The sequence below is a fragment of the Bos grunniens genome, chromosome 22, assembly GCF_055505025.1.
Source record: "Bos grunniens cultivar Pamir isolate PY7600 chromosome 22, Bosgru_T2T1.0, whole genome shotgun sequence".
Lineage (NCBI taxonomy): Eukaryota > Metazoa > Chordata > Mammalia > Artiodactyla > Bovidae > Bos > Bos grunniens.
Genome location: NC_141186.1, coordinates 50,112,367 through 50,126,584, shown reverse-complemented (window position 1 = coordinate 50,126,584; position 14,218 = coordinate 50,112,367). Strand labels below are relative to the sequence as shown.

Here is a 14,218-nt window from a genome sequence, read left to right as displayed (position 1 = left end):
CCTGGTGGGCTGCAGTCCATGGGGTCGCTAGGAGTCGGACAGGACTGAGCAACTTCACTTTCACTTTTCACTTTCATGCATTGGAGAAGGAAATGGCAACCCACTCCAGTGTTCTTGCCTGGAGAATCCCAGGGACGGGGGAGCCTGGGTGGGCTGCCGTCTATGGGGTCGCAGAGAGTCGGACACGACTGAAGCGACTCAACAGCAGCAGCAGCAGTCTTAGGATGCTGTTTTCCAAGGGAATATGAACAAGAGATGCACAGAAGGGGAGAGATACCAGTGCTAGAAAGATCCCAAGAGCAACCAGGAACCAGAGAGACGCGAATCTCAACAAAATTCCATTTCATTCTCCCTGTTGACAAAAATTAAGACTTTAGATAGACTGGCAGTGGGCCACCACTAAGTTGCAAACCTTTCACATTGTACTGGAGGGCCTTTTGGGAGCTTCCAGAGAAAACACTCGATTCCAGGGGCTACCTGGGGCTCCAGGAGAAGATTTTCTGTGCTGCCACTTCCTTGGTGGCTTGTACAATTGGCTGCTCGCACAACTCACCCGTTAGCCGGCCGCTCTAGCGCTGGGTTTCCCCAGCGGCTGGCGGAGCCTAGGAGGTTTCCTCCCCCTCTAGAAGCCACGCCCCCTATTTCTGCCGCCGCTCTAGGCGGGTCCGGCCCCGCCCCGTCCTGCCTGGGCCAGCCTGGCCCTTTAAGGCTGACCCAGCCCGGCTTGTAGCCGGGGACGCGCGGGGGAGGGGAGCGGTCACGTGGGCAGGCGGCGGCGCGACTCTCGGCTCTGGGCGCTCAGGGCCGCGGCCTCTGGCGACCCCTGTCCCTGCCCCTTACCGGCAACCACGGCCCTGTGAGCTGCCGTCAGGTACGCCCTCGTCAGGTACGCCCTCACAGGGCCCCCTCCACCTCCTAACCCCGGGACCTCCCGGCGCTTTCCCCTCTTGACTGGTGGTCCGGGCAGGACTCGCCTGGTGCCCGGCTTGCGTGACCACCGCCCCCTGCCGCGGGTCCGTCCTCTCCAGCAACTCGTTCCTCATTCCCAGCCCTGTCCCCGGCCCGAAGCCCAGTCCGGCTGAGGGCGTCCTTGGCTGGAGTGTATTGAAGGAGTCTGAGCGGAACTCACTCTTCGTCTCTTTCCCAGGTGGCTCCGGACGCGCCAGGCTGGGGCCGCCTCTGAGCGCCCCGCGGGGCTATGGACGTGGAGACAGCAGAGGAGCAGGGGGGCCCTGCGCCCCCGTCAGGTGTACCCTGCGGACCTTGTTCCGCCGGCGCCCCCGCCCTCGGGGGGCGGCGGGAGCCCAAGAAGTACGCAGTGACCGATGACTACCAGTTGTCCAAGCAGGTGCTGGGCTTGGGTGTGAACGGCAAGGTGCTGGAGTGCTTCCACCGGCGCACTGGGCAGAAGTGTGCCCTGAAGGTCAGTGACCCCGCGCTCCCGCATGGGCGGGGGCCCAACAGCAGAGCCCTGTGGATACGGGCTATGCCTAGGGCCTCTGTTAAGCTTCTTAGGCTAAGCATTACCGTTTTCTCCTCTTACTCGTGTGTAAGGTTGGGCTCCTGGTCCCTCCTGCTTCACAGATGAGGAAACTGAGGCTTAGCTTAGCTAAGCTCAGAATGTCCCAGGGAGCAAGGGGGTGTAGTTAGCTGTGGGTAGAGCCTGCTGTACCCGGAAGCAAGGAGTGAGTAATTCCTGACTCTGGGTTTCTGGCTGGGCCTGTGAGTTTGGGCCTGAGGGGGACCTGCATTCAGCTTGGCTGCTCCTTCTATGAGAAACTCTTCTGACTGGAATGGGTTTCACTTACTTTCTGCCTGAGTCCCCACAAAAGCTTGGGGTGGGGCTAATTCTCCTGAGGCCCCTGTCTGCCTAGGCTGGAGTGGTGACAGTCTCCCAGGGCTGACTGGTAGGCAAGCCTGACACCCACTGCCCCTGTGGGCAGGAAGCTACTCATGGGCTCCAAATGAGTCAACCAGACCCGGGTTGAAAGGGGCAGACCCTCCTCCGACCTGACCCACCCCGTTTCCTGGGCAGAGGGCGGGCCAGCCATCTAGCCACATCACACCATAGACTCTCTGTGGGCCTGGTTAAGACCTCGCTGATATAGTTGGAGTCCCGGAGTCTTGAGGGTGCTGACCGAGCTCCGTAGCCCTGGCTTAGGTCATACAGTTTTGGGCCCAGGACTGTGCCCCATACCTCAAATCCCTTGACTCTGTCCTCGCTGGGAACTTCACTTAGTTGCAGCCTCTGCCAGCGACTTGGTGGATAGGTAGAGCATGGCAAGGAGCGTGGCTCCTGGAGGTTAGAATACAGCTGAAGATCTTCTCATTTTACAGGTGTTGCAATTATGAGCCTGAGCCCAGAGTCCTGCAGTTGTAGCTCTAATCTTTGGCCTGCATTTGCCAGCTTTGTGACCTTGGACTAGATCTTGGACTCTCAAAAATCAGGTTCCTCTGCTCAAGGGTTGTTAAGATACGGAGTTAATGTGAGCTTGGAATGGAATCATGCATGTAGAGAAAGTGGCCTGGCACAGGCCTGGCGAGGCCACAGGACTTGCTTAGGGCACAGAGTCTGCAAGTATCTGAGCAGGAACCTGGGCCCAGCTTACCAGGAGTGATAGAGGGGGTCATCTCCCCAGGGTGGTCTTGGAAGGGATCATGAGGATGGGTCTGGAAGATCTCAGGGCTGGGCTGGTGAGGCTGGGTCTCAGGCACAGCTTCTTTGCTTACGAACCCAGCCATGGAGTGGGGTTGGGAGCCCTTCTGGAGCCCCTGGCAGGGGATTCTCCAAGTCCTTCAGGAAAAGGGTGGCTCTTCTGAGGGGAGATGGAGCTAAGGAAGTGAGCAGTGACAATCTTCATTCTCTCCTTCAGCACCATCTTGGCCCTTTCACTCCTGCTTGGGTCAGGGTGCAGCCTGGGTGGGCAAGGGGCCATCTGAAGCCTCTTCTTAATACTGAGGTTTTGGCCCTGTGAGCCAGGGCTGAGCTCCGACCACCCCGTGTGGTACTCCAGAGGCTGTAAGTGAGACAGGGATGGAGTGGGAGGCTGGAGTTCATGGGCCCAGGCAGCACTGGCTTAAGCAGGACTGGCTCTAAGACTTTTCCTGCAGGTGCTGTGTTTGATAGTGGTCCCTGTTGTGGACTGGAAAGGGGGCAGATCCAGAACAGATTCCCCTGTTGTTCCCCTTTAGGCTTTTTGGGTGAGCATGGCTAGAGATGTTGGCTTGGGATCTTCAGAATTTGGTGTTAGGTTGGCCCACAAGGGGGACATGGAGTCCATGAGGCCCCCACCCCAGCACCTTCCTGTTCTTGCCACCCCCCACCCCACTCCAGTGACCAAATCCCCACCCAACTAGGCAGGTCCTCTCCTGCTTCCAAGATGGGACAACCACAACCTCTAGCACATCATATCTATATTATGAGTGATGGCTCTAGTGAGGCTATAAACCTATAAACCTTTCTGTTTATAGCCTCTGCCCCTGCACAGGAGGGCCAGGACCAGGAGACCTCAGCACATGGCCTGTCTTGGGCCCCGGGAGCTCAGTCAGTCCCTGAGTGGGTCTCAGCCCTCTCTCTGCTTCTGCCTAGCTGTTTCCCCAATTGCCCCTGGTCAGCCTAAGCAGAGGCCCTGGGCTCTGGCCTTTCTGCCTCCCTGGACCTACATCCCTTCCCAGGCAGACCTCTCCTTGGCTTGTAATCTGGCTTTGTCCAGGCCGTCTCTGCCATTTGTGGGCCAGGCCTAGTGTCCTGCCCTCTCTTCGTGCCTGTCTTCCTGGCCCTGTTGCTCAAAGTGATAGATAGTGCTTGGCATGAAGCCTAGAACACAGCAGACGCTCATAAAACAGGAAGAGCTGTGGTCAGTGTCCCTGTAGCTGTTGCTGTTCTTTGGGGGCCCCAGAGAAGCAGGCTCCTCCTTCCTGGGGAGCTGGGCCTCTTCTCCTTTCCCTGAGCCCCTGACCACTTGGCCTGATCCGTCTTGGCCTCCCTCACACTCAGCGACTCTCTCCCGAGGAAGCTTCTACCCGCAGTGCCGACATTCCAGTCTCCACACCACCCTTAGCACCTCTGTAGTCCCTTTGGCAGGAACTGGAGGTCTGCCTGCCAAGTGTCTGGGGCAGGGGACTGCCTCCTACTGACCTCTTGTTTGTAATCCCTTCCAGGGCTAACTGGTTCATTGACACCCCATATCTTCACTGCTAAGTGGACACAGCCACCCCTTCACATGGAGAGCCAGTCCCTCAAGCCTTATCCATATAAGAAAGTCAGGACCTGGAGTTAGTTAGTGGTCAGAAGCCACATGACTTGATTGGGATGGGAAATTATAGCAGAGACCAGAATCATCTCCCCTCCTGACTTTCTGCCAAGTACACGTGTGATCCCTGGCCGCCTGGCAGGCAGAAATGATAGTGACAGTTAGATAAATGGAAACAAAGGCTTGTGGGAGGGAGGTTCCAGAAGGAGGGAACGTATGTATACTTATGGCTGATGCATGCTGATGTGTGGCAGAAACCAATACAATATCGTAAAGCAATTATCCTTCAATTAAAAGTAAATCATAGAAAACAAAAAAACAAAGGCTTGAGTAGCTTGAGGGGGTCTGCAGTGGGAGTCTTCTTTCCCAGTCCTGCTCTCCGGCCTCTGGGTCCACTAAAAAATGTTAGGAGCCCCTGGGGCTCCCAGTGCCGTCCTCGTCCTGTCTTTGTCGGAGTGGAGTTTTGGGGTGTTGAATCCACATGCCAGGAGGTCCCTGCGTTGCTCCATGGGTGGGGCTGGCCTGTTGGAGCTGGTGCTGTGGAGCTGGATTTGAGGCTGGGTGGGGCTGCCTGGCAGGCCAGGTACTTTCTCATTTAGCAGCTGCCACCCCTTCACCTACCACCTCCAGACCGGTCAGATCACCCTCTGCAGGGCCTCGTTTACTGAGTTGACACATCAGGAAGCGTGTGGAGGGCTGGCCGCCTCATACAATGGAGTCCCCCCTAGTGGTTTTACTGCATCTCTCCAGGCCGCCCCTCTCCTGAAAGGAAAGAATCTGAGTAACTCCAGTACTACCAGACTCAAGTAGCCTTCTGAACTGCCAGAAGTGGGCAGTTTGTTTTTTGAAATGAGGATCTTAGGGAGGGTGTCAAGCCCTATGAAATGCAAATAGCAGGATTTGGGGACAGTTTGAAAATTTTTTAATTTTTCTTTATTTTTTTTAATAAAAAAATTTCTTTATTTTTCGCTATGCTGGGTCTTCATGGCTACGTGAGCTTTTTCTCTAGTTGCGACGGGTGGAGGCTACTCTCTAGTGGTGCTCAGGCTTCTCACTGTGGTTTCTCTTGTGGCAGGGCACGGACTCTAGGGCTCACAGGCTTCAGTAGTTGTGGCTTCAATAGTTGGGGTGCACAGGCTTCTCTGCCCTGTGGCATGTGGGATCTTCCCGAATCAGGGGTCGAAACCACGTCCCCTGGTGGCAGGCAGATTCTCTTCCACTCAGCCACCAGGAAAGTCCCAGAAGGGGATTGTTTTGAGATGTTTCCGGCCCGGCCCAGCTGGCCTCCCTCACAGCTTCAGCAGCTGTGTTCCTAGCCTGCTGTCAGGATCCCCTCTGCTGGGACTTTCAGAATCATTTTCCCACCCCAGCCGGGAACTGATGCTATCTCTCCAGGCTTCAGACCTTGGTGTTGTGGGGTCTGATACTCCCAGGAATGGCCGACAGTTTTCCGGAGTGTTCTGTCTGCCGGGCCCTGGCCCTGTGCACAGTACACGTTATCTTACCTAACTCTTTTCATTCCCATTTTATGGATGAAGACACTGATACTCAGAGAGGTGATTCACTTGCGCAAGATGGCCAGCTGCTGTGTGGCAGGACTGGGACATGTGTCTAGGCAGTTTGATCCCAGAGTCTTAGTGCCTAACTCACCTCATGCCTCATGCAAGTCTGTGGGGACGTAGGAGGCTCTCTGACACTCGGCTCCTGGAAGAAGGCTAACAGCGTCCTCCATGACTGCACTGGGCCCCAGGCGGTCCTGCTGCTGTTTGTCTGCGTCTGTCTAGCTCTCCTCATTGTGCAGGGTGCTATGCTTGGGAGTAGACAGGTGGTGGTCCCCCCCCCCCCACAAAGCCAGCACACAAGGACCGTGCTAGCTGTGGGAATGCCTCAGAAAGGGTGTATGGTTCATCTCAAGCCTTGTGAGTCTCAGACAAGCCCAGCCCAGCAAAAGTCCAGGGTGCCACAGGCAGGAAGTTAGGTTGGTGAGTGGGCGAGAGGAAACTGTCAGGACTGGGCCAGCCAGGGGAGGTTTCCTGGAAGAGACTGCCAGCTTCCATGCAGGCCTCTGGTCTGAGAAGCATGTGGATGACAGAGGAGGGCACAGGGGCTGTGTGTGTGTGACAACATGCTTGGTTTGCACAACTCAGCACTTGCTGTGGGGTACTGCTTCCCCACTTCCAGTCTTGTGTCCTCATCTCAGCAAGTGATGTCCAGGCCCTAACAAACTCTGGGGAGCCGTGGAGGGACCAAAGGGCCCTGTGGAAGAAGAGGCAGTTAGGTAGGATTTGAAGGATTGGGGAAAGGTCAGCAGTGGCTCTCCCTCGCCATTTGTCAGAACTCAGATTCATACGTCATCCCACTAGACTAGAAAGTGAAATTGAAAGTGTTAGTTGCTCAGTCATGTCTGACTCTTTGCGACCTCATGGACTGCAGCCCACCAGGCTCCTCTGTCCGTGGGATTTCCCAGGTAAGAGTACTGGAGTATGTTGCCACTTCCTTCTCCAGGGCTCTTCTCAACCCAGGGATCAAAGCCGGGTCTCCCGCATTGAGGCGTCTGTCTGTCTTTGGTGCCCTCCCTCACTAGGTGGGCAGAAACCTGCCCTCCTTCTCCCAGAACTTTCTTTCGTAGTGTCACCAGGACCCTTGTGAAATGCTATTTCCAGGGATGCTGTAGGGTCTTCTGGGTCACCTGGGCTATTGTTCAGCCCACAGCCTGGTCTCCCTGACAACAGAGGTCTGTTATGTGTCTGCCTGGTCCCCAGGTTTGCCCTTGGGGAAGTTGCTCTCCTACTCGGATCCCTCATCTTCCTCTCCCAGGGCCTCCTTGGGACGTCCTCGTAGGAGGCCCCTGCGAGGGTGCAGCAGGTGGAGCGTCTGGCTCTGCAGGCCCCCAGCCTCATCTGGTCCCAGCCTGGCAACTGGCTGCCATGTGTCCAAAGGTGATGGCCACCAAGCAAGGACTGGGGACAGCGGTTGTCCTTAGGTGAGGCACCTTGCCAGCACACCTGTGCTGTAAAAGTGGGTGCCAGGTGCTATGTGGATGGGTGGGTCTGCTGCTCTAGGGGTACAGAGACCACAGCCCCAGTCAGCTCCCACAGGCTCCCACCTTTTCTGAGGAGAACTTTGCTGCCCTCCCTCCTGCCTCTTTGGGGCCATGTGTGGCTCCACATGACAGGCTGCCTGGGCTTGAGAGAGGACCAGACTCTGGGCTTCCTTCTGCCTTCTCCCCGAGTAACCTTGGAAAAAGGCAGTTTGGGAATTTTTTGCAAAACAGTTGTCTTTGTGGCAAGGGGTTTGGATATGTGGTGGGAAGCAGAAGTTGGTCTTGGTGGCTAACATCCCCAGGATCCTGTCGTGAGACAGCAAGAGCCTGTAAGGCCCAGGGCTGTCATTTGGGGCGGCCTGAGTACATTTCTTTGTTGTTGTTGTTCAGTCACTCAGTCGTGTCCAACTCTTTGTGACCCCATGGACTGCAGCACGCCAGGCTTCCGTGTCCTTCACCATCTCCTGGAGCTTGCTCAGATTGATGTTCACTGAGTTGGTGATGCCATCCAACCATCTCCTCCTCTGTCATCCCCTTCTCCTCTGCCTACAATCTTTCTCAGCATCAGAGTCTTTTCCAATGGTTGGCTCTTCACATGTGGTGGCCAAAGTATTGGAGCTTTAGCTTCAGCATCAGTCCTTCCAATGAATATTCAAGGTTGATTTCCTTTAGGATCAACTGCTTTGATCTTGCAGTCCAAGGGACTCTCAAAAGTCTTCTCCAACACCACTGTTCAAAAGCATTGATTCTTTGGTGCTCAGCCTTCTTTATGGAGCATTTCTTAGCGGCACATTCTTGGCCTTCGTCAGGACTCCCTTGTGTTCACACTGCACCTGGGGCAGCCAGCCGCTTCCAGGGTTGGAAAGAATGGTATGAAAGAATCCCCTCCCCACCCTCTGCCCTTCAGGAACTAATTGGATTAGGCCTAGTGTAATTGTGATTAAAATCCTTCTGTGTGGGAACTGTGGCAGTGTGTTTAGGGCAGGGGTACCAGGTGGCTCTTTGGGGGAACAGGGCACCTCAGGAGGCCTTTTTAGCACTGGACAGGTCAGAGACGCTGAGAAAATTGATTTGGGTTTTATTTTTTGCCGGTTTGGGATTAGGATCGCTTTTCTCTTTTGACTGTGGCTTTGTGCTTGCTGCTTTCCCTTTGTGATGCTCTCCCTTTCTGTCTTCTCCGCCTCCTTGTCCTTTCCCTTTCTTCTTTCCCAGCTCTGTTTCTCCTGCTGTCACTTGGTTGCTCCCCTCTCAGACCCTGCCCCTCTGTCCTGTGGGTTTCGGGCTTGGTATTGGCTGAGGGCAGGCAGAGGACAGACGGGGGCTGGTCCGGTGCTCAGGACTCATCCTAGTCACCCTGAAAGTCTGCTCCACCCCCAGGGATCGGACGAGGGTAGGACAAGAAGGAGGAGCCCCGCCCACACCCTTGCTGCTCAGTGTTTCCTCCTGATTCCGGCCTTGACCGGGTGCTCCTGGAGCAGTAGCGTCAAACCTGTAACCTGAGGCGTCCCCGTGGGGTGTGGGAAGTCAGCCTTGGCTGTGGCCTCCGCCGGTGGGTCTCCTTTTATGGCTCAATGGTTGAGCCTTTTGCTTGGGACAGTGGTGCAAGACTGGGACCCCCCAGGATTCCTGGGTTGAAGTTGGGGAGAGAGGGGCTGAAGGAGCCTGGAGTGGGGCTCCGAGACTCGATGGGGCCACCTGTGAGACTGTGTGCCGCCCCGCACTCCTGGGCTGAGCACCCCTGAGCCGCTGGCCCTCTAGCCTGCACCCGGCCCCTGCCCCCACCCCCACCTCAGTGTGGCTCACAGTCTATTTCAGGAGTGTGACGGGCCAGAGCCTTGACCTGCCACTTGCACTGCCCTGTTCTTAAGGGCTCAGCCTCCGAGGGATTCGCCAGGCAAGAATACTGGAGTGGGTAGCCATTCCCTTTTCCAGGGGATCTTCCTGACCTAGAGATTGAATCCGGGTCTCCCGCAGATTCTTCACCATCTGAGCCACCAGGGAAGCCCCCAAGGAACTCATAGTTTATTCCATAGCTGTTCCGTGAACCCACACAAGCCCCCTTCTTGGGCTGTGCCTGAGGGCCTGGCGGGTGCTCTCCATGCCCTCTGGCAGGCAGTGGCACAGGGGGTGGGGGTGAGGGTAAGAGCACCCACTTGTCCCTTTGAATGCTTCCAACATGCTGAACACAAATACAGAATCCAAGAATGGGTTGTTATCACCACCTTGTCACTGATATGGAGATTGAGATTCAGAAAGGCAAAGAAGCCCTGGAACCCTGGCCTGTCTGGCAGCCAGATGGTGGCTCTCAGCCTTCCTTCCCTGTGTGCCCTGTCAGTGGGGGTCAGTAATGTAAGGGGCTGGGTGCTCTGCTTCTCAAGGGCCCCCCTTTTAAGACGGCTATGAAGAGGATACCCCAAGATGCCGCTCCTGGGCCAGCTGGCAGTGGTGTTGCCAGGGGAACAGTCAGCTGTGGTGATACCACCGGTTGGGTATGTGTCCTACTAGGGACAGGAGCTGGGCGATTATGACTCAGGTTCGAAGACCCCTCTCCACTGCTCTGTATGACTCGGTTCACGCCCTGAGTCAGCTGAGCCTGTACTGGGGTGTGTCCTTACCCTTGGAGGCCTGGGAGAGGGAGGGTGAGTCACTCAGCCCATTCCCGTGTCAGGAGTGTCCCTGCTGCCAGGCTGTCACCCTGGCTGCCCACAGGGCGGGGCCTTCCTCCCCTTCTACTTCTTCCTCATGGCTGTGGCTCCAGAGACTTCTGCCAGGAGCCAGGGGTCAGGTGTCGAAGGCCTGGAGCCTTCTAACCCAACAGGAGCAGCAGAGAGAAAGGGGCCAGGCGCCAAGCGAGGCTGGAAGCCTGGGCAGCCGGTTTCCCTGCCTCCCCAGGGAGGAGCCTGGCTGCTGGTGCTCACACAGGTCTGTGTGGGGAGCTGCAGGGACGCAGATGAAGCCAAGGGAAGCGGGAGAGATGCAGAGCGGATATGAGGTTGGCTGAAGCCAAGGGAAGCGGGAGAGATGCAGAGCCACTTTGTGTTCCTTTGTCATCTTCGTCCTCCAGGGGAGAGACCAGCTGTCATTCTTGTGAGAGCTCGGGTGTGCTGGGTCCCTTCTCCAGAGCTGACCACAGCATGGCCAGCTGGGGGCCTCTGCAGGGGTCGCTTGGGCATGGCCTCAGTCACCCTCTCCACACCTGCCAGTCCTCTGTAGCCCTGCGCGGGCTCTATGGGCACCACTGGCCAGCTGGGGGCACAGACTTTGTGGCCAAGGTGGGGTCTCTTCATGAGGAGGGACCATTGAAGAGATCCTCCTTTTTTTAAATTTATTTTTTATTGAAAGAGAATTGCTTTACAGAAATTTGCTGTTTTCTGTCAAACCTCAACATGAATCAGACATAGGTAGAAGAGACCTTTTTGAGGTTAAACTAAAACACATTTGCTAAGAATTTTCCTGTCTTAGGATGAAGATGTCTTATTTTTATGCTATCACAGAAGAAACAGAACCAGGGTAATGTTTCACCGTTATGTACCTGATTTTGACAGAAAAATCCTCTTTTCCTCTAAGAAGTTAGACGATAAGAGAAGCCAGACCCTCTGAGTATGTGCTCAGGGGCTTGCAAGGCACGTGTATGGCCTCTCCTCACCTGCTGTGGGAAGGCTGTGGGCCAGATGCTGGGGTCTGCCACCTCCTGGGGCAGAGGGAGCTCTGATCCTGCCACTTACACACTGTGTAACCTCTGGGAGTGGAAGGAGGTTCTAGCTCTTTCTGGGCCTCTTTCCCTACCTATGAAACGGGTGCCCATAGTCTCAGACCTGCCTGCTCCCCTCCCCTCAGTGCCATAGGTGAGGAGACTGCAGGCCCATTTCACAGATGAGGAGCTGGGGTTCAGGTCATTAAGGTCAGGGTCACTACATACTCTGCAGAAGGGGACATTGCTTGAACAGGGGCACGAACGAGCCCAGGATGTAAAGGTATCTGCCACCTGGGAGAGTGGGAATGTGCCCCTACCTCCAGTCTGCCCAAGCTGAGGGCCAGGTCAGTCCCCTGGTTTAGGTCCCTAGCACTCAGCCATGGTTCCTGTGCCCCAGGGTCCCTTCCCTGAGATCAGCCCTGATCTTCCCACACCCTGGAGGGCCTGCCCCTCCTCACTGAGTCTTTCACAGCAAAACGGTATCCAGAGACTTCTTTTTTTTTTAATGTGGACCATTTTTAAAGTCTTTCTTGAATTTGTTGTAATATTGCTTCTGTTTTATGCTTTGAGTTTTTGGCTGCGAGGCATGTGAGATCTTAGCCCAGACAGGTATGGAGCCTGTACCGTACCTTTGGATTGGAAAGGCCTAACCACTGGACCACCAGGGAAGTCCCAATATCCATAGACTTTTGACTCTTAGTCTACTTCTGCACAGCCTGGTCCTGTCCCTCTCAGGATCTGTTTCCTGTGACCTGCTGGACTGGAGGGGATCAGCCTCCCTGGGTCCTAGAGGCTGTGCCTGAATTGCCCCCAATTCTGGTGACCAGAGAGGTGAAGAGCAGGAGGCCACATCAGAGCGAGACCCAGGGGGACTCGTGAAGCCAAGCAAACCTCAAAGCCCATTTCTACTCTGCACTTGGCACTGTGCTTGTCTGAGCTCTCTGTGTGTTCTCAGTAAGTACTGTCACGGTCCCCATTTTCCAGATTGGTTCGGTGCGGATCGGATGGAACTGGCCCCTGCATCCAGCATGCAGGTCTGTCTGACCCAGAGCCCTGTGGCATAGCTGGTCCTTCCTATGCGTGGGACCCGCGCCTGCTCCAGCTAGCGCTTGTGTTCCCACCGGCCCTCCCCCTCCCTCACTGGGAGCCTGGCTTAGCTTCCTCTTTCCAGAAGCATTCTTCCCCTACCCCAACCCTCACCCAGACCTGGCACTTCTACTTTCGTTTCTAGGTTTTCTGGGGCTGGTAGGAGGCAGACAAACTGAGGCCACCAAAATTTAGCAAATTGAAGGAGTCTTGTGTTCTTTAGTTTTTTTTTTTTAATTGTTTTATTTCTTTCTTTTTGGTGGTGCTGGGTCGCACTGCTGCACAGGCTGTCTCTAGTTGGGATGTGCGGGCTTCGCATTGCAGTGGTGTCTCTTGTTGCGGAGCAGCGGCTCTAGAGTGCAAGGCTTCAGCAGTTGTGGTGCACGGGCTTCATTGCTCCATGGTATGTGGGATCTTCCCAGGTCAGGGTTTGAAGCCGTGTGTCCTGCATTGGCAGGTGGATTCTTTACCACTGAGCCACCATGGAAGCCCCCTGAGATTTCACAATTTCAAAATGTGTGTTGGCTCTCCTGCTGGCAGAGCTTCCCAGGCAGATATTGGGCTCAGAGCCCCAGCCACTCCCACCTCCCAGGACTCTGGTGGCAGGTGATTAGGGAGGCTCCAAGCCAGTCAAGCCACTTTCCTCTCATTCCCAGCCATCAGATACCCCAGCCTTGGCCTGGTTTGGGAGCAGCTCTTTGGGGGCCCTCCTTGTTCCTGGTTCTGGTCTGCCAGGTTCTAAATCTGGAAAGAAAGAAAAAGAGAGGAGAAGGATCCAGGCCCAGTTCCTTAGTGCCTACATCCTCATCAGGCATCCTAACCAGCAGTAACTCATCCATAGACCCTGGTCCCGGGGGACAGTCTGTGGCAGCATTCCCAACTTCAGCTCCCAGCCTGGCCCCCAGGAAGGACCAGTAAATGTTCGTAGGGGTCAGGAAGAGATCTGTAAAACGGGCAGTCCTCCCTGGGCATGACGGTTGACTCCTGGTTCCCAAAGGACTCCTAGACTCAGAGGTGGCCCTGTGTGACACTTGTGACCCAGAGAAGCTATAAAACCTTCCTGAGCCTCTGTCTCCTCAGTTGAGAATGATGGTCAGTGGTGTCCTTGTTGAAGGACAAAAGCTCAGGTGTGTGTAGAGTGCCTGGTACCCAGGAGGCGCTCTGTGAACTGCCGCAGTCGCAGCCGCTGTTAACAATCATTAAATGGCAGAGCCTGGTCTAGCCCCAGGGTTGTGGGGCTGAGCTCCATGAACAAAAGGAGCACAGCAGCTGCCTGCATTGTCCTCACTGCCTAGAAGCCAGCGGGTCTGGGTCTAAGTTTTGTTTTTTTTCCAAAAAATTTCAGGATAATTCTGATATGCATCTGGATTTTAAAAAGTGATTACAGGTTTTTCTATTAAATCGTAGGTTTGGCAATGTAGAGTTCTGTTATTCTTTCATTGCGGGTCCCAGTTTTGACTCTCACGACCTAGTGGTGTGACTCTGGGCAGGTCACTTCACCTCTCAGAGTCACGGCTTCCCCACAGGAAAAGGACGATGCTGGTTCTCCTCAGCAGATGGTGAGTCCTGAATGAGGTGGTGCCTGTGACCAAGCACCGTGGCCAACGCAGCACTGGCCGAGCACCAGGGAGGGACAGTTGTTGCAAAGGGGGTGTAACTCCATCAGTCATCCGGCGTTCAGACGGGGCCCAGGCATCTGGGGTCAGGAGCATCATGTGAGCCGACCTCCCTGGAACTCAGCCGCTGAGGAGGACAGGATACAGCCAGAACTTAATGAAGCGAGGTCTCATCTGGCGTGGGGCCAACTCATCCATAGCTGCAAAATCGGTTCCATTAGCTCCCTTAATGAGCTACGAAAGCCGGGGAAATGAGTGCGTGAGAGAGTAATGGCACATGTCTGAGGCTCTAATTTGAGACTGTGGTTAAAAAGTCAGATTTGACGTGACCAACAGCTCTCCAATAGCACTGATGCCCTTGCGGGGAAGGAGAGGGTGAAGCCAGTGAGGAGGGGACGAGTCTGGCTCTATAAAGAAAACTGTTATTGTTATTTAGTGGCTCAGTCATGTCTGACTCTTTTGTGACCCCATAGACTATAGCCTGCCAGGCTTCTTTGTCCATGGGATTTCCCAGGCAAGAATACTG

The 14,218-nt window shown here is 55.3% G+C and overlaps 1 protein-coding gene across 4 annotated transcripts in view; it reads left to right on the top strand.

Moving 5' to 3' along the window:
- The first annotated feature begins 732 nt into the window (after window positions 1-732).
- Window positions 733-14,218, top strand: part of MAPKAPK3 (MAPK activated protein kinase 3) — a 28,136-nt gene continuing 14,650 nt past the window's right edge. For 2 of the 4 annotated variants that reach the window (XR_015151585.1, XM_086367815.1), the window contains exons 1-2: window positions 733-871; window positions 1,148-1,423. Coding sequence is in view for 2 of the 4 variants with exons in the window: in XM_086367815.1 (XP_086223941.1) it covers window positions 1,199-1,423 (225 nt within the window). In the remaining 2 variants the exon portion in view is untranslated. Of the gene's footprint in view, window positions 887-1,147; window positions 1,424-14,218 lie in introns of all 4 variants that reach the window. The other 2 variants (XR_015151586.1, XM_086367816.1) reach the window with 1 other exon arrangement.